This window comes from Pinus tabuliformis, chromosome 6 (assembly GCF_031772625.1).
Source record: "Pinus tabuliformis cultivar Carrire ecotype Pingquan chromosome 6, CPIR1, whole genome shotgun sequence".
NCBI classification, from domain to species: domain Eukaryota; kingdom Viridiplantae; phylum Streptophyta; class Pinopsida; order Pinales; family Pinaceae; genus Pinus; species Pinus tabuliformis.
This window is the reverse complement of record NC_142292.1, coordinates 1,763,652,827-1,763,673,384: the sequence shown is the minus strand read 5'-3', so window position 1 is coordinate 1,763,673,384 and position 20,558 is coordinate 1,763,652,827. Positions and strand designations below refer to the sequence as shown.

The 20,558-nt window shown below is 39.4% G+C and overlaps 1 protein-coding gene across 2 annotated transcripts in view; it reads right to left on the bottom strand.

Moving 5' to 3' along the window:
• Nucleotides 1-20,558, bottom strand: part of LOC149265997 (dol-P-Man:Man(5)GlcNAc(2)-PP-Dol alpha-1,3-mannosyltransferase-like) — a 319,649-nt gene that overhangs the window by 144,724 nt on the left and 154,367 nt on the right. For both annotated transcript variants that reach the window (XM_089429926.1, XM_089429922.1), the window contains 2 exons: nt 5,444-5,497; nt 5,194-5,282 (listed from right to left, as the gene is read on the bottom strand). In XM_089429926.1, the coding sequence (XP_089286052.1) occupies nt 5,194-5,282; nt 5,444-5,497 (143 nt within the window). The remainder of the gene's footprint in view (nt 1-5,193; nt 5,283-5,443; nt 5,498-20,558) is intronic.

The window sequence follows — 20,558 nt, the reverse complement described above, 5'->3', positions numbered from 1 at the left end:
GAGTGTTGATTTGGGGTAGTATCAGATGTGCTCTAGCCACGAAAATTGGTGGAGAGGCTAAAGCACACGAGATCTCCAATACCCAGAAATGGTTTAGGCAGAATCTAAATACTTTGGGAGATATTAAAATAATTAATATTTTTAATGGAGTCCCTAAGTCTAAACTTAGGGAAAATAAAATATTAATGTGAATTAATATAAAACTGAGTTAGAATGGTCCAAAAGTCATGGATCAAGCCAGATCTAATCTTAGCCGTTGATTAGGGACTTAATCTCGGTCGTTGAATTGTCAATGAGAAAAGTATAAGAGGAGGCTTGAGGGTCAATTGGAGAACACACCGAGTTGATCAAGAATTCGATTTTCTGTGGCAGGGTTTACTGAGTAAATTGAAGGAGTGATCAAAGTTGCAACTGAGGGGTAGTGAACACAGAAGCAAAGAGGCAGAGAGGGTACCGGGAGCATCAATGCAGAAGCTAGCCATAGGCCACGCAGAGGCAACCAGGGGTTGCACAGTGCCAGAGAAAGCCAGCGTGGGTGACACAGAGGCTCCAGAGGCTAACGCAGAGCCTCCATAAGCTGACGTAGGGCTAGTTGGGCTGACGTTGGGCTGACGCTGGGCCAGAGACGCTGACGCAAACCCTAGAGGCTGACGTTGGGAGATTTCATGGGGCAGATTGGAGCTGAGATCTATGGAATTGTACATCCGGGGTTTTAGCCGAAATATCTGTCTCCGCCTGAGAGGTACTACTGCCGAGAGCATTCTCTGTTGGGTGAGCCATTTCTAGTACCCAGATTGTATTTTGAAACTGCGTAATAATAAAACCCTCAGATAGTTGCACCGGTGTTCCCGCATTGGGTTTTTCCGAGGACATTAGTCCAAAAATAACAGTGTCACTTGCGTGCTTGTTTTTCCTTCAGTGGATCATTTGTATGTGTTGAGCATGTACTTGTATTTATTTTCAGTGTTTACATGGTAAATGACTTGTTAATTAACAAAACAAGTAGGAAGAAATAAATCAAAAAGTACATGAAGGATTTCTAACAAATAGACTTAGAAATTTCAACATGTCCTAACTAATGACCAGGTTTGCCATGAAATGCATCAGTCCCTACTGCATATGAACGGTGTCTAATTAGTAGCCTTGTCATGATTAGTGAAGTAGCGAAGGGAGGAGAGTCTTATTGAAGGAAAGCCTCAGTATTCTGGGTAATTGATTGAGTTATTCTAGGCCTATCATCTGCTGCATATATTCCATCCTCATTATGTCATCTTCATGATGAAGATCTCTGATGTCTAATCTCATATTTGGCAAGTCAGAATTGACTTTAAATCATTGTACTCTATCTCTTTCTCTCTACTGAACTATTGAAGAATATAAGAAGAATTGATCAAGTGTTTCCCCACATTAGGGTTTGTCCCTCGCTGGTGCCACATCTTGTGTCCTCTTGTCTTGGCTTGTCTTCTACTGTTTATGTTTATGTTCTATCTGCACTTTACTATCATGTTGATGTGATTGCTAATCTGAATATTGTCATTGGGCTAATATGAAAAATTGAAGTAAATTGCTCTAAGCATAGAACATACCAAAATTTAACAGATACCAAGAAGAGTTGATTGGAATATCTCCCAGAAAGATATGAAGACTCTGATAAGAGTCGGAAAAAAAATGGAGACCCTTGACAATGGATATATTTGGGAGATCTGTCTAAGTGAATGCAGGACGCTAATACGTACAGGAAGATGTCATGATGAAAGACTATCATAAAGGTAACGTTTGATTTAAGTGTTCATTTATTATTTTTGAACTAATATTTGGATGGGCTTATGTAGGACTGCCAAACGAAAGTTTTGTGGATGAATTCCAGGAAAACCATATAGAAGGATGTAAGATCCTTCCGAAAAATATGGCATGAAGAAAGAAGCAAAAGATGAAGACTCCACAACAAAGAAGAAACTCATGACATTGAAGAAGAGAGTTCTTCAAGCAGTTGGTTGTCTCATCATCTCCACTTGAGGAGTTGTTGTAGGTCCCTAGTTAAGAGAAAGAAGTTTCTTACTTGGAAGAAACTTGAAAATTCCTAAGCCAAGAGGGAGCTTAGGTACATTCCTTTATTGGAATATGTCCTCCCTATTTGAGAGGGAGAGATAGACACATCATTTTGGTCTTCACCTGGGAAGACAGAATGGAGGATTGGGTAATTATTTGGCATCTGATACTCTTTGAGGATGAGATAGGGAATCCAATAGAAGAGTAGTCGTGGAGGACCAATATTCTTTGAGGGTTGGGGAGTCCAAGATAAGAATAGTCCTCATGGAACACACCCTAAGTACCCAGGTAGGGGATGTTCCAAGAGAGACAATGATGAGAGTGTCTATAAATCATTGGTCTCGCCAGCATTGAGCTCAAATCTTATGGAGAGATGGAGTTGTTAGTCAAGGCCTTGCTATGTAACAATGTTGGTTGATATGATGCTATATAAATGAGTTACCAATGTGAAATTCTTCAAATTGAGAACGACCAAGTACCATTATGAATACCTCCCTAGTTAAGAGGGAATGTTGAAAAGTGTAACTAGGTTCGGTCTTCATAATGACATGTAATTATGATTTTATGTAATTGTAGAAATTTCTCTATAGATCAGCTAGCTCTGATACCATGTAGAAATTCTGACTATAGATTAAACTGATTATGCAATATACTAAAGCAAAATACTTAATCTACTTCTACAATCAAACTTGCAGAAGCTTAATTGATTTTGAGCAAGATCAAACAGAACACATATAACAGAGAAGAAGATTCAATCACACATGAAACACAGAAGAATACTCTGGGAAAGCCTCAGCGAAAAACCCTGATCTCTATATTATCATACAAGTGGAAATATCTCTAGATTACACAAAGCTTTCACTCACAAGCTATCCAGCTCTCAATACAATCCCTCAATGTTGCTCATAGACTGAATAGACACAACATATGCCTTCCTTCAGTCCTCCAAGCCTCCTATTTCCTTGTACAGTTTCTCCTAGGTCCTCAAGCTGCCACCTGTGTGTAATAATCCCTCACACACTGCTCAGACCTCTGAAATAACTGCGCAATCCTGAAGGAGATGAATTCCTTCTGCATGGATGAGTTTCCTTTATAGGAAAATTCCTCCAACTGATAGTACATTGTCCCTTCCTCTGATCTCAACTAGGTCTCTGACTGAACTGACATGCATGAGTTATTTATGAGAGAATATTCAGTTATCTGAAGTACACTAGTTACATGCATGCATGCATTAACTAACTGAACTCATAATCAGTGCCACAAACTATTGGAACTAATCTAACTGGACTTAACTCAGTTACCTGAGCTAACTAATCCTGATCCTGATCTCCTTAATTAAGGGATAACTTCCTCAATCAAAGGGATAATTGTTGCATGTCTTCACAAAGACTTCATGTTTGATTTTCTCCAACTAATTAACTCAAGATGAATTAATTAATTATTTTTCAAACAGCTGCTGAGACTAAATTCGAATTTTAATTCAGGGACTAATTAAAATTGGAATCTATCCCGAAATGTTATTTATAGCAATGCTATTTTTAGCATTTCTATTTTATTATTCCTTGTTGCTATTTCTAACGATGGTACCTGAGACGCCATTTATAGCATTTCTATTTTTAGCATTTCTTGTTGCTATTTTCAACAGTAATGAGATGTAAAGAAGAAAAATAAAATTATTGTACTGACTTGCTCCATGGCTTTCATGAGCAAGGGATTTTGTTTTTGAGTCAAGACTCCCATTGAGAGTCTTTAGGAATTATTTGTCATCTAGTCATAAAATGATAGAGTCATTGTCATGTAATGAAGTCATGTTACACTTTCTAAAAGGTCAAACTTATCTATGTTAAGTATCCTCCAAGACCTTGTCACTTATCCTCTTCAAGTCGGCCTATAACGATGGAAGAACTTGCTAGAAAAAGTCGGCCTAACTACTTGTGATCATGTCGGCCTAAGGACATGCAATGAAGTGTGTATATAGCCACACTCGGCCTCACTTAGAGGCAAGCAACTCGACAAGCATTCGATCAAAAAGAAGTGCGAAGAAGAGCCCAACAATAGAAGTGTGAAGAAGATATAGCAAAGGAAGGTTTCTTCTAGGGATAGTGAAGAAAGGATTCTTCTAGGTATAGCGAAGGAAGGAAGTATTCTTTTGGGGTACTAGCTTTGCGCACAAAAGAAGAAGGACCGAAGGCATCAAGAGAAGATCAAAGGAGAACTTATTGCTGCATAGAAGGAGGCTGAAGAGAAGCAGTATAGAGACTAGGGTTTCTGATCTAGAGACCGAGATTCTCTAGAGATAGCCGAGTAGAGCAGTGTGAAAACTAGAGACCGAGATTCTCTAGGGGAAGCCAAAAAGAAGCAGTGTGAAGGATAAAGACTGAGTTTCTCTAGAGGAGGCCAAGAAGAGCAATTGGAGATCAAGAAGAAAATCGAGGAAGAGAAGAGGCAGAGCATCAAGGTTAGTGACAAGGATCTTGGGAGGATACTTGAGTCAAAGGTCTTTGTCATGGTCTTGGTATTCATCAATTGAAGATCTAGAAGAAGAACTTTGATCGGGTTTTCCTCTCAAGAGGTGAGAGGTTTTGGCCTTGGCTGACAAGCCTACACACTGTGTCACTTGTCTTTTATTGTGCACATTGGTAATTGTCTTGATGAAAAAAACACAATAATAACATAACAAAGAAAAGACTATAAGCTAAGAAGTAAAACTATATCACAAGCAATTATCGAGCAGAGAAATCTTTTAACTATTCATGCCCTAGATTTCTCAACAAGATCTCCAATATATAGACTTTACAAGGAGGGTCGAATAGGTGCCTCTAAGGGGCCCAGCCAGCCTAAAATAATATGAGGCCAACTTGAAGATTTTGGAGGCAAAAATCAAAATTCAAATTTTCAGTTATTCTTCATTATGAAAATACCGACAATGGCTACCATATTTTCCAACAGTTTATTAATCACGTTACAGGAAAAATGAAAAACACACCACTATATGATCTGGATTATATCACAAGATATACAAATGCACTTAAACCTCGGGAATTAATCTGTGAGAATTTGCTATGAATCAAAGATAGACATCCACACACATCTTCATGGCAGAATATTAAATAATATTCAGTAAAATCATGAGTGAAAACTCACCAGAAATGGATAAAGACACGCCCAAGGTCGAAGGCTTTTGATAGATATTCAAAAGGATATGAAATAAGAAATGGAAAGCCAAATAGAACCTGCATATCATATGTCCTATGCATTGTCAAATAGACCAAATGAAAACTGGACACACTCTTTAAACAGTCAAAAGAAAACTACTGAAGCACTTTCCCAGTGCAGGACTCATGTTGAGTATGGCATGCAAAACTATAAAAGGCTTAGCAAACTGACTTTATACCTGCACTAATGCTGCAGCAGACAAGGCAGAAAGCACTCCCCTTATACTCATCCCCTGCACATGAAACTCATTTAGACATAGTGATAGTAGGAAACCTCTACAATGAGATAATAAGGATTTGAAAAAAAAAGGCAAATAAAAAAGAGAGTAAAAATACCTTATGCAACTACTGTCAGTAACCTTCTAGCAAGTCATGTTAGTCTCTCAGGGGTTCATACTTTTGCTAAGTGCAAAAGAGAGATCCAAGAGAACCCATTGAGCCTATTTGCAGTGATGATTTGCAATATTGTATCCAGGCAAAATATCTATACTTGGGTTTCGTATTGCTACTGTTAGCTATAATGATCCAAAAATCCACTAAATCATTGTAAATATTAGAAAATTAATGGTGATTTGGGATGAGATTTTTAGGTTTTATGGTTAGGATTTTTGGTAGTTCAACGAACCTCTCACTATTAATGAGGTCTTGTATCTGTTTATTTTGTGTTATCCGATCAGACCAACCAAGGTTAGATGTGGATGCTTTCCAATATTTAAAAAACTTCCTTCTTCACCCACCCTTGTGTTGTGTAGACTTTAACATGTTCCCCATTTTTTCATTATCTGGTATCGGAGTATTTATAATCTAAAGGGCCTGGTCACTGAATGAAGTTCGTTGAAGATATTATGCATGGTGGAATTGATCCTTGCAATCAGTGTTACGCCTGAGATGCCGAACGTGCCAAAAGATGGATCATTACATGCTGATAAAGGATGATTTAGACTGCCAGGGATGATGTTATGAACAAAGTTTATAAATGCAGTAGAATACTTCAGAAGACCTGAAATATGTAAATATCCATTATAGGACAAATATATTTATATAACAATGCACAGAAGATATAAGATATGAGATGATGAGGGTCCCATTTATATACTTAGGTAGGTACCCATTCACGAATGGTCATGTCCTTAGAGACATGAATCTTCAATACTACTTATTAGTTAATAATTCATTATTTATGATTGTTATTATTTATATTTATTTACTTTTATTTTTATATATATTTTATTCATAACATTGTCTTCCTCTTCAAAAAGTTGTATCCTCAAAGCTTATTGTTTGACAAGGTGTGCCATTTGTTTCTTAATCTTTTCGTATCTTTCGGAGTTCTTCGAATTGTCATCTTTGTTGATACATGATGATAGGATCATCTGAGTGATAAACAAAATTGTCGCACTGAAAAGGGATCTACCCATCCAAAATCAATATTTTGTGGTATCTTTCGATCCTTGGGAATTTATAATGAATTGCTATCACTGGACTGAATTGTGCAAACTTTAGTATTCTTCGGAACAGAAGTTTGTTGTTTATGTTCCGAGTGATACAAAGATGTAGATTGATTGAGTTGTCTAATCTTGTGATTCGGATGTCGATAAAGAGTTCTTTTGTTTTGACTTTCCCTTATCGAGTATGTGGCAAGTTCCTGATTTACGTCAAGTATTGATGTTGTTGAGTTGGTTACAGATCTTTACTTAAAATTTTCATTGACTGAACTACAACGTCTGAGTGTGTTTTTTCTTCAACCGACTTGTCTTCTTCTTGAGTTTTGATATTCACTGGATCGGTATTCATTCCTTTCTCTTCAACTTGAATTTCTGCATTTAAAGATTTTGCCACTTCCTTCTCAATAAGGTGTTGTACCTTGTTTACCAATGACTTCTTTGTTGATTTTGGGTAGCATCGGATGTGCTCTTGCTCCGAAATTTTGTGGAGGGTCTAGAAGTCATGACTCATGAGATCTCCAAGACCCAGAAATCGTTTGGAGAAATTCCACCCGGATAAGGAGTTATTAAAATAATTAATATTTTTAATGGATTCCCAAGTCTAAACTTAGGAAAATAAAAATATTAATGGGTATTAATAAAGATATGGGTGAGAAGCTTCTAAGAGATGAGGATCAAGTCTGTTTTAATCTTAGCCATTGATTAGAGACTTAATCTCGGTCATTGATTCATCAACAGGAAAAGTATAAGAGAAGACTCGAGAGTCATTTGGAGACACACCAGGCAAATACTCAATACCCTAAGGGAAATCGATTCTCTAGGAGGAGTTCGATTTCAAAGGGGAGTCGCAGGGTGAAGGAAGAGGCAAGCATCAGTCGCAGTCAGTGACTGAGGAGGAGGTGACGCAGGGCATTCAAGAGACAGCACAGAGGCAAGAGCAGGGAGACAGCGCCATTGGAGACGCAGTACTCACGCAGGTTGGCGCAGAGTGACGCAGAAGTGACGCAAAGGTGGGTGAAGGGTCTCCAGGCTGTCAGAACTTCTCCAGAAGGAGGAGAAACTTTGTCTCAGGTGTTTTCTTTCAGAAGTGTCTCAGTTTTTCTGTGGAATCATTCCTTGTAAAGTGATTGTTGCTAAAGATTAACAAAACCCTCATCTGCTGCATCGATTTTCCCACATCGGGTTTTTCCGGGGACAATTGTCCAAAAACAACTGTGTTGATGTGATTGACTCTTGTGCTTGCATATCATTGTTATTTTCTCTATGTAATTATGTGATAACTAGGGTATAATTTATTTTAATGTTTAATGAAGGGTTTCGTAAATAACTTATTGTGAGAAATAAGTAGCTGAAATAAATCAGTTAATGCAATAGAATTTCATGTTAGAAATTTTCACATGGTATCGAAGCAGAGATTGGGCAATGGGATAGAAGAATCTGCTATGAGTCAGGAGCATGATGCCAAGGCATCAACTCAGAGGTACTCACGCAGATCTCCAGAGAAAGAAGAGAGCACGAGGAACATCGATCACGATTATTCTATGTTAGCTTCCAAACTGGAAGAAGAAGTCACTTGCCTAGCGAGTTCTGCCTCCTCTGAGGTTTTGTATATAGATAGTGGAGCTTCCTGGCATATGATAGGAATACGTGAATGTTTTTCGAATTATTAGGAAGAAAGGATGAACTTTCAGATCACCATGGGAAATAAGGCAAAGTGTACCCCCGTACGTAGAGGTACTGTAGTTTTTCAAACAGAAGCAGAGGATCGGCTTCGAGCAACCAATGTGCTACATGTGCCAGGATTGGGGATGAACTTACTCTCTGTATCTCAGCTTCAAAACAAGGGCTATGACATTTTCTTCATTAAGGAGAAAGTATATGTCAAACACCCGAGTTGGAAAAAGAAGGCCCATATTGGAATCAGAAGTAACAGGTTGTATAGATTACAGCTAGAATCTCCAATGGCACTGATAGGCAGCAGTGGGGATAAAGATTTGAATGAACTATGGCACAGGAGGATGGGACACTTACACCATGGGGCTCTAAGAATTCTCGGGAAAACAGTATCAGGAGTTCCAGAATTAAGTACCAAACGAGATGATGTATGCAGAGGATGCGCACTAGGCAAGTACGCCAAGGCAACATTTTCCAGAAGCAACAATAGGGCTAAGAGTGTTTTGGGATTGATACACTCAGATATCTACGAACCCATGTCCAAAAAAGCTCTTAGTGGTGCCGAATATTTCGTCACCTTCATTGACGATCGTTCCAAAAAGACTTGGATCTACTTTCTAAAAACCAAGGATGAGGTTTTTGGTCGATTCAAAAAGTTCAAGGCTCTACTTGAGAATCTGACAAGAAAGAAGATAAAGATATTGCGCTCAGACAATGGTGGAGAATACATCGACAAGGACTTCACTGAGTTTTACGCAAGTGAAGGCATCAGAAGAGAGTGGACAACCCCTATAATCTGGAGCAGAATTGAGTAGCAGAAAGGAAGAACCAGACTATTGTTGAAGTAGCCAGGGCAATGTTGTATGATCAGGATATGCCCAAGTTTCCATGGGCAGAGGCATGCAACACAGCAGTGTATATCCAAAACGAGACTCCTCACAAGGCTTTAGGTAAGATTACTCTGGAGAGTGTCTTTACCAATAAGAAGCCCGAGGTGAGTCATTTCAGGATATTTGGGAGTTTGGCATACTGCCATGTACCAGGAGAGAAGAGGAACAAATTCGATCAGACTGCGGAGAAAGGATATCTTGTAGGATATAGCGAGAATGCTAAGGCATATAGAGCCTATCTTCCGAGGAATAGGAAGATTGTAATTCGACGGGATGTAAATTTCATGGAGGACAGAACCTTCAAAAAATCCCGAGAAATGCCTTCCGAAGAGCAGTCAAAGGATGATCCGTTGGTCCAGCCACTTCGACCAGCAGAAACTACCACTAGTATTTCTCCTAAAGACAAAACTTCAAAGGAGGAGCCTCAGGGAGGGGAGGAGCAAATAGATATACCCACTACCAGAGGTAGAACGATCCAGGAACTTGGATAGATACTTCGAGATGTAGAGAATTTTGTCGGGGCGCCTAGGAACGAGAAAAGGGAGCCTAGACAGCCAGACAGATACCAAGCCTTGGTAGCTCAAGTTGGAGAACCCTCCAATTTTCAGGAAGTCGTTCAACATCAAGTATGGGTAGATGCTATGGTGGAGGAATACAGTTCTATAATGGTCAATGATGTTTGGGAAGTGGTACCTCGACCTCAGGACACGTCAGTTGTAGTGTCGAGATGGCTCTACAAAGTCAAATACGTTGCAGATGACAGTGTAGAAAAATACAAAGCCAGGTTTGTGGCTAAGGGGTTTGCTCAAAAGGAAGGGATAGACTACAAAGAAACCTTCACCCCAGTAGCTAGGTATACATCTATTAGATTTGTGATATACCTTGTAGCTCAAATGGGGTGGGAGATTCACCAGATGGATGTCAAGACAACGTTCTTGAACGGGGTGATAGAAGAAGAAGTATACATTGAACAACCAGAGGATTTTAAGACACATGAGAAAGAATCTCATGTACGCAGATTGAAGAAAGCTCTGTATGGGCTTAAACAGGCACCTAGAGCGTGGTACGGTCGAATTGATGGCTAGTTGCAAAAGATGGGATTCGTCAAGAGTGACGTGGATCCTAACCTCTACTATCCGATTGTAGAGAATGAGCCTCTAATCCTGGTTTTATATGTGGATGATCTCTTTCTGACAGAATTATCCAGGCTCATCAAAGATTGCAAGGAGAACCTAGCCACAGAATTCGACATGAAGGATTTGGGACAGATGCATTATTTTCTGGGGTTGGAAGTTTGGCAGCGGAAGGGTGAAATTTTCCTTGGGCAAGGGAGATACGCCACAGAGATTTTGAAAAAATTTAGAATGCAGGACTGTAGACTTATGGCTACTCCAATGATCACCAACTAGAAGAAGATTGATGCATCTAAATATAAAGAAGTCGATCCCACCTTGTACAGGCAGCTCATAGGGTCCCTGATGTATCTGGTCAATACCAGGCCAGACATTTATTATGTTGTCAACACCCTCAATCAATTCATGGTAGAACCAAAGAGGGCACACTGGGCAGTAGCCAAGCATGTTCTCAAATATATACGAGGAAGAGTCCAGCATGGACTAATGTACACCCAAGGCTATGACATCAGGTTGAGTGGGTTCACTAACGCAGATTGGGCTGGAAGTTCAATAGATCAGAAAAGTACCACTGGGTACTGTTTCAGCATTGGATCAAGAATGACCTCCTGGCGTAGTAGGAAACAGAAATTCATGGCTCTGAGCTCAGCTGAAGCTAAATATATGGCAGCTAGCACAGCTTCGTGCAAAGCCATATGGCTTAGGAAATTGCTTGTGAATCTATTCAGGAGAAAGATGGAAGCAACCAATATTTTGTGTGATAATCAGAGTTGCATCAAGCTCTTTGAGAATCCAGTCTTTCATGATCAGTCGAAGCACATTGATATCAGGTGTCACTTTGTCAGAGACTGTGTCCAACGAGGGGCAGTACAGTTGAGGTACACCCCAACAAGAGAACAGGTGGCAGACATTCTCACCAAGGCCCTAGGAAGAACAAAGTTTGTTTACTTCAGGGAGAAGATGGGGATGGTGAAGAATCTGTTTCGGTAGCAGAAGTAGATAGTATAAGGAGTTGCAGTGCAACAGTTAGCAGTGACAGTGTTATGGGCAGCATGATGCAGCATATTCAGAGGGAGTTGTGGTACAGATGTAGCAGTGACAGTTACAGTGTCATGGGCAGCAATACAGGTCGCAGCAGCATAGTGGATGAGGGGCAATAGACCGAGCATCAACGGCGCAGAGGACCGATGTCGTGGATTAGTGTGATGCTTTTGTTGGGAAGTATTGCTAGAGCACATTCCTCGCTAAGAGGGAGTGTTGATTTTGGGTAGCATCGGATGTGCTCTAGCTCCAAAATATTATGGAGGGGCTAGAACTCATGAAATCTCCATGACCCAGAAATCATTTGGAGAAATTCATATTAATGGGTTCCTAAGCCTAAACTTAGGAAAATAAAAATATTAATGGGTATTAATAAAGATATGGGTGAGAAGCTTCTAAGGGACGAGGATCAAGTCTGTTTTAATCTTAGTCGTTGATTAGAAACTTAATCTCGGTCGTTGATTCATCAACAAGAAAAGTATAAGAGAAGACTTGAGATTCATTTGGAGACACACTGGGAGAATACTCAGTACCCCGAGGTTAATCGATTCTCAAGGAGGAGGAGTTCGATTTCAAAGGGAGAGTTGCATGGTGAAGGAATTGGAGGACATCAACAGCAGTCAGTGACTGAGGAGGAGGTGACGCGGGGCATTCGAGAGACAGCACAGAGGGAAGAGCAGGGAGACAACACCATTGTGGATGCAGTCCTCATGCAGACTAACGCAGAAGTGACGCAGCGGTGGGTGAAGGGTTTCCAGGGTGTCAGAACTTCTCTAGAAGGAGGAGAAACTTTGTCTCGGGTGTTTTCTTTCAGAAGTGTCTCAGGTTTTTTGTGGAATCATTCCTTGTAAAGTGATTGTTGCTGAAGATTAATAAAACCCTCACCTATTGCACCGGTTTTCCCACATTGGGTTTTTCCGGGGACAATTGTCCAAAAACAACTGTGTTGATGTGATTGATTCTTGTGCTTGCATATCATTGTTATTTTCTCTATGTAATTATGTGATAACTACAGTAGAATTTATTTTAATGTTTACTGAAGGGTTTGTAAATAACTTATTGTGAGATATAAGTAGGTGAAATAAATCAGTTACTGCAGTAGAATTTCGTGTTAGAAATTTTCACATTCTTGTCCTTCTTAAGCTTATTAATTTGCGTTAGTAATTTTTCACTATGGTCTTTAAGTTAAGAAACTTCTTCATCTTTGTCAACGGTGATTTTGTCAATTTCACCTTGCATATTTTGTAGTACTTTTTTACCTTCTTGAAAAATCACTTTTGAAATATCTTGGATGTCTTCTGGTGTTACTAAATTTGGCTTCAATGTAACATCTTGTAGTGTTATCTTTTTCTTTTTGTATGAAAAATGTCAAAAGCTTCTTTTTAGTATTTAGGATGAAAGACCCTAGAGTTTCCATCCAGGGTGAAGCCAAAATATTGTCACCTTGATGACTCCATAAGGATCGAACTGAGAATTGCAATATAAATGTATAATCCCCAATGTTTAATTATAAATCGGCTATGTCATTGTCTTTTATCCCAATGGTCTAATTTTTCGATCACATTTGACTCGGGAACCACCAATTGGTTAACAAGGTAAGGGTTTATATATATTTTTTTCTTCAATGGGAGAGATAGAAATAGTAAAATCTTTTCCTACAAGAATCCCCTTAATTCTAAATAGGACGGGAGCATAAGATAATGAAGTTTCTAGAAATCTTCCTTCCTTTTCCGTTATAGATTTCATTTCCTTCTTGTCAATGGTTGAATCCATTTTGCGTTTGTCAACAATTTCGTCAAATGATACTTTCATTAATAAGTTTATATATATCGTTCATAATGAGGAGTGGATGTACAGAGTGTGAGAGACCCAATTCTTCATTATACCATCAGTGTGTAATTCAATACTTGCTTCCTATATAAAATATAACTTATATATATATTCTTTAAGGTAATATACTTTTTCAATTTTTTTTATTTTTAACTTCTTGAAATGTATAATCCTTTTGTCTTTTCGTATATAAGTAGCTTAAATACCTGTATTTGTTTCCTTTTAATATAAACCATTTTTTTTATTGTTATAATTAGAATAAAAAATATAATATTATATTTCCTTCTTTTTTTTACCTTTCAACATATAATTGAATTGTCTTGCTTGAAGCCCTTTCGTTAAGGAAAGATTAGAGAAATTAGTAATGACCAGACGTGATCTTACGAAAAGTCACGTGTTGATTGGTGATTGTGCCTTCCGGTGATAAAGCGGGCGAGTGTACGAACAACACAATGTGCAAAAAATGATAGCAATAATATTACGTTTCTCACTTTCACATGCGCAGCAATTGGTCAAAGGATTTTTGTAACCATGCAGACATTGTACGGAATAACAACAATTGCTATTGTATGATTTTGGAAATGTACGAGAGAGCAGCAGTAAGTGGTATGGACTCGTGGCGAAGTAAGTAACAGCAGTGGCCAAACCAGGGAAGTGATAGCATCGTCTAAGGTGTTGGCAGGTCATGCAGTAGCAACAGGGGTCGGTGGCGGCAGAAGACAAGGTGAGACAACGGGGCAGGGAAGACAGTCAGTGTTGCAGCTGAGTTGATACAACGGCGGGTTGTTGTGCTTGGTGACGAATACTCAGTGGCGGAGCACAAATGTTTCAGAGGCGTGGACAGTGGCAGTCGTCGGATGGCCGACGATGGTGTTGACGTGTAGCAGTGGCGAGAAATTGCAACAGTTCGTCGGGTACCTTTCCTCTTTTTTATTTCTTTTTTATTTGTTATATATATATATATATATATATAGTTTTTACTTTTTTTTCAATATAGTTCTTAATTTTTTCTTTTTTCTTTTTTTTATGGCTAAAAGCAATGGAGAAACTCCAAATTTTGTGTAGAGAAATGCTTCAATTTCAACGACAAGAAGGTTGGCGAAGATTGACGACCAAAGGTCGGATCAGACTAGTTCCCTGTAGCAGTTGAATGGCCAAAGAATCGAATAGCTATGATACCAATGTTATGACCAAAGTTCATAAATGCGGTAGAATACTTCAGAAAATCTAAAATATGTAAATATCCATTATAGGACATGTTAGCGCTTGAGATTTCACCCTAGGCTGAGGAAGGTAAACCTTCAAGGCAACATCAAACCATTTCACCTCGTAGCTAGCCCTACGGGGTATGAGAAGGCTCTCTCCAGTCTATCTCGGCAAATTTTCAATGGGGTGAGATGACCAACAAGTTAACACTGATATTAGGCTAGTAAACTGATTAGGAAGGTTGATTTAAAGTTTTTGGGGTTTTTGGTGGCAATTGGAGGGAGTGCAATTCAGGGTGCGGGGATTGAGCTCAGTTTTTGCAGGTGAGTCTTTGGGGCAAGGTAGGAGTTTGTGCTGATGCCTTTAACTGAGATGGATGATCAAGGAAGAAAAAAGAGAAGCTAAAGAGGGCAAACAATGACTTTGAATCCTCTCTAGACAGTGGAAAACATAAACATTAAACAAATTTGAAAGCTGAGCATGGCAAGCATGAATTCAAACTTTATCACTTCATTTGTTTAATAAGCTGCAGTAAAGAAAGAGATGGAACACATAAACACACTTACAATTACAATAAGAGAACACACCATCAACACGAGTCCACAAGAATCCCAATGATGTCTGCAAAACCCTGGTCTTCCTTTTCCTCAAATTGTAGAGATACAAGTAAAATATACAATAGGAGCTTCTCCCTCAAAAGTCCAACCATGAAAATGAGCAAGAGAAGGCATAATATAGATGATCTAACTCCTTTCCCCACCTCTAGGGGTCGAGCTCAGCTTCCTAGGAGCTGTTTCAACTAATTCTAAACTGAGCACTAGATAATAGGCAGTCAAAACAACTTGCCTCTAAAACTTAGGAAACCTATCCATGCATTAAATATTTACCATTTACATCAAAGAATCTTCTAGAAGTGATGAAGGAGAGTAAAAGCATCTAAATGCCATGAAAATTACACAAAAATCCATCATTTACATGCCTCAAAAGTCAACCAAGATGAAAACAGTGTTTTGCTGGCCGAACTGGTCAAAACAGGCAAATTTCCCTGACTGGTCGCGCACATCACTCTCACTAGTCGCGCACATTCACAGCTCTGTTTGAGGGCCTTCCCGGTGTCCAAATCAGGTGCAAGATAGCTCGTTGGAAAGGTCTGCGAGTCTACTTTCCAGCCCCACTGGAATTTCTGAATTTGGAGTTGATTTGACCCCTCAAAAGTCATTTCTCCCAAGACAGCTTTCTGCAACTCAAAATAGGGGCAGAAAGTCAAAAATTGCATGTATTTTGAGCTTTTGGAAGCCCAAATCTCCATAAAATCTGAAACCCATCCATAGGCAAGTGTATTTTTGCATGACAATTCCAAAAATGCAAAGTTTTCCCCGTTCTGAGTTGCCCCCATGACTGGTCGTGCGCGGAGTGAGACCAGTCAAATGGCCAAAACCTGTAAAATTCCCAAAAATGCCAAAACTGCCTCAAAACTCTCAAAATTTCTTGGGTTTGCTGCTAGGAGGATGCTAATGAGTATCATGGTGAGTGAGAGAGGCCTCAGCCAAGATACGGAGCGGGTTGGTCTTCTTCTCCTTTTTTGTGCCTTGGCCAAACTCCTTGGATCCGGCGATTGTAATTTTGGCATTTCTCTAAAACCATGACACCTGTGCAGAAAGTGAAGGAGGTTTTTCTTCTTTGGCATGTTGTGGACAAAAACCTCTCTCAGATTTCCAAAATTCATCTTTTATTGCTCTGGAACATCATTTGAGTGCGACTTGTCCCGATGTGTGAAACAAGGAATTTTGTCGAAATGGAGCGAAATGAAGGGGATAGGGGGCTTCTAAATTCTTGGGGAAATTTTTGGAAGTAGGGAGGGATGTTAGGAAGCAGGGGAAAGTGGAATCGCAGAGATTGAGCGAGGGGAAGGGGTCCAAAAGGGCAAAACACAGGCCCAACCTAGAAAATTGCCAAGTTGTAGCTAGAAACTAGGGTTTGTGCAAAAATGAGGAATTTGACGGATCTAAGGGATGGGAAGTGTTTGATAAGGTACTTTAAAGATAGGGGAAGGTGTATGAACATCAGGAAACAAGTTTTGCCGGTGATTTGACTGTCCAAGAGAAATTGGCTTTCAAAACCCTAGGAGAGGGAAATGAGCTTGCCTAGGCACAACTGAAGCATGAATAAGGTGTAACATGACCCAATGGAACCTAATATGATGATAACAACCCTCTTAATGATGATAGGCTCAGCTGAAAGATGACATGGACTGACATTTGGACAACTTTGAAAAGTGTGAAAGCAAACCCTAGACCTAATGGCTAGTGACCAAATTTTGCTTGAAAACTCTTTGAAATGACAAAATTTGACTTGGAAACTCTGAGACCACTTTGTAAGAGCATATTTGATCACTGGAGGAAGGCTGGGAAGACTGACACTAACATTGGCTCCAATGGCGATGGTAGCTCCTTGGAGGTGCCAACAACCTTAGACATCTGGGAGAGCAGACCAGTGCTTGCAACCATTGGGCGATGGAGTCATTATTTAAACCTTTGACACAAAACTTTGACACATTTATTGAATGAAAACTTGACTGAAAAATGACTGAAACTTAACTGAAGCTTGACTCAAACCGACTCGATGGCAAACTGAAATAACTTGAAAAAACTCACTCAATAGACCAAACACAAATGACTCATGACCGACTTAAAACAAAACTTTACAAAGCTTTTTGAAGGGCAGCAGTCCATCAAGATTTGAAATCATGATGACAACCACCTATGTTTCTTACAAGACAATATACATCAAACTATATCAAAATGCCAATGCAACCAATCAAGTAGATGCCTTCTTGATTGATTCTTCTTATCAGATCTTCTGGTCAACAGTACAAACCTATAACTGAGCATCCAAAAACATAGCTGACCATGATCTCCTTCATCACTGAACACTGCAATAAACACTATCACTGCTGGCTGCAACAAATCTGCCATTGGATCCTGGAAAACATGAAGACTTGACATTGCCACTTCCTGCTGAAAGAACAAGGTATCCTTTGCTTCAAATTCTGATCTGCCTTCATCATGTGCTTCGGTGAAAGTATGCTCATGGGCTTCAAAAAACTCCGAACAAATGGATGAGCAGATCTCTTCTTGGAAAAACATTTCAGCACCTGAAACATATGAAGAATCTGAAAGGTAATCCTGTATGCTATGATCTTCGGTAGTCAGACAATATGGTAGGTGATCTTCATATGATATGACAGCGGGATTATCATCTTTGTGAAGGAAAACATTATCTATTTGCTGATCTATAAAACTAATTACAAGACTGTGATCATTTTCAAAAGAGGAAGAAGTTTCACCAACACTTTCGTGACCATGTGCACACTGCCGATTTGCTTTAGCTTGGGTTGTAGCATGACCTTTCAAAAGCTGATCTATCTCCTCTTCGGACAAAGGAGATAAGACTTTATGTCTCCCTTTGCTCAAACAAGTCTTGTCTTCTTGAAATAACATGAAAAACATGAAAAATCTGAATGACAGTCCTGATCTTCTGAAACTTGGAAACATTGTTGATCATCTTCATATGACATGGCAATCAAACTATCCAAATTATGATTGAAAGAAGAGTTTTCACTTACTTGAACAAAGATCTCATCTTGCTGTTCATGAGCTGGCTGAATTACCTCCTCATGCAGGCTCTGTTCTGATGGCATAAGGACATTTGGATCAAGAACTTTGTCTATGATCTCAACAACAAAACTCTCCTTTTCAGGATTCGGCACAAGGTATGCTTGGTCATCACAATCTGAATCTAGAACTGAAGTAGCTGTCCTAACATTATCACATTCTGCAACCTGGTTTTCTTCTGTGGACAGATCTGAAACAAGCTCTTCTCTTTCCTCAATTACAGCCATATGACCATCTTCAACCTGCTGATCTTGATTCTGCTGCAAAATATCCTGATCATCTGGACAAGTATCCTCTAAGTTTTCTTTATGCTGCTGAAATGGATTCTCATACAGAGCTTCCATGATCTCTTCATCCATGAAATTATCATCTTCATAAAACTTCTCAAGGCTTTCAATAAAACTATAGGCATGCTTGCAACAGTCTTGAACTAAATTCAATGATGGATAAGAGTCCTTATATCTTTCAATGAACATAGCATGAAAATCCTTTAAACAGTAAATACAAGCAGGCGGCAAACTTTCATACCATGATTGAGCTTTACCTTCCAGAGTGGCCAAGAATATCTTCATCAAGCAATCTTCAGGAAAATCCACCTTCAACTTGCGAATATGCATATGAAATCTAACTAGATGTAAAGCAGCATCCTTCTTACCATCATCATTAAATATAAGCAGATTCCTTGACCAATCTACCTTTGGAATCTTATTCGGAAAACCTAGAATGTGATCTCGGCTCAAGGGAGCGTATCTTCTTGCAATCCGATCCATTGTGAAAGGCTCAAAGCTACTGATCTCTCTGCAGTGAAGTCACCATGAAGCATTGATCACTGGATTTTTCAGTGAAGGAGTCGCCAGTGAATGATTTCAGCCTTTCAAGTGTCTGATCGTTGTTCACCATCAACAATCAGATCTGAACTTGATACATGTACTGGGGTAAAATTCAAATGAAGTGCTGTATTCACAAGCTCACGGAGATTGACTGAAGCAGCGTTTATCTACTAACGCTGATGTAAAACAAGAGCGTTTTCGAAGGCTACCTGGCATAACTTCAGGCTCCGTCTAAGACTTATGAAATAACACGTCAATGAGCAAACGATCAGTTGTTCTCCCCAGTATGGTCGCCACTATGTTAGCGCTTGAGATTTCACCCTAGGCTGAGGAAGGTAAACCTTCAAGGCAACATCAAACCATTTCACCTCGTAGCTAGCCCTACGGGGTATGAGAAGGCTCTCTCCGGTCTATCTCGGCAAATTTTCAATGGGGTGAGATGACCAACAAGTTAACACTGATATTAGGCTAGTAAACTGATTAGGAAGGTTGATTTAAAGTTTTTGGGGTTTTTGGTGGCAATTGGAGGGAGTGCAATTCAGGGTGCGGGGATTGAGCTCAGTTTTTGCAGGTGAGTCTTTGGGGCAAGGTAGGAGTTTGTGCTGATGCCTTTAGCTGAGATGGATGATCAAGGAAGAAAAAAGAGAAGCTAAAGAGGGCAAACAATGACTTTGAATCCTCTCTAGACAGTGGAAAACATAAACATTAAACAAATTTGAAAGCTGAGCATGGCAAGCATGAATTCAAACTTTATCACTTCATTTGTTTAATAAGCTGCAGTAAAGAAAGAGATGGAACACATAAACACACTTACAATTACAATAAGAGAACACACCATCAACACAAGAGTCCACAAGAATACCAATGATGTCTGCAAAACCCTGGTCTTCCTTTTCCTCAAATTGTAGAGATACAAGTAAAATATACAATAGGAGTTTCTCCCTCAAAAGTCCAACCATGAAAATGAGCAAGAGAAGGCATAATATAGATGATCTAACTCCTTTCCCCACCTCTAGGGGTCGAGCTCAGCTTCCTAGGAGTTGTTTCAACTAATTCTAAACTGAGCACTAGATAATAGACAGTCAAAACAACTTGCCTCTAAAACTTAGGAAACCTATCCATGCATTAAATATTTACCATTTACATCAAAGAATCTTCTAGAAGTGATGAAGGAGAGTAAAAGCATCTAAATGCCATGAAAATTACACAAAAATCCATCATTTACATGCCTCAAAAGTCAACCAAGATGAAAACAGTGTTTTGCTGGCCGAACTGGTCAAAACAGGGAAATTTCCCTGACTGGTCGCGCACATCACTCTCACTGGTCGCGCACATTCACAGCTCTGTTTGAGGGCCTTCCCGGTGTCCAAATCAGGTGCAAGATAGCTCGTTGGAAAGGTCTGCGAGTCTACTTTCCAACCCCACTGGAATTTCTGAATTTGGAGTTGATTTGACCCCTCAAAAGTCATTTCTCCCAAGACAGCTTTCTGCAACTCAAAATAGGGGCAGAAAGTCAAAAATTGCATGTATTTTGAGCTTTTGGAAGCCCAAATCTCCATAAAATCTAAAAC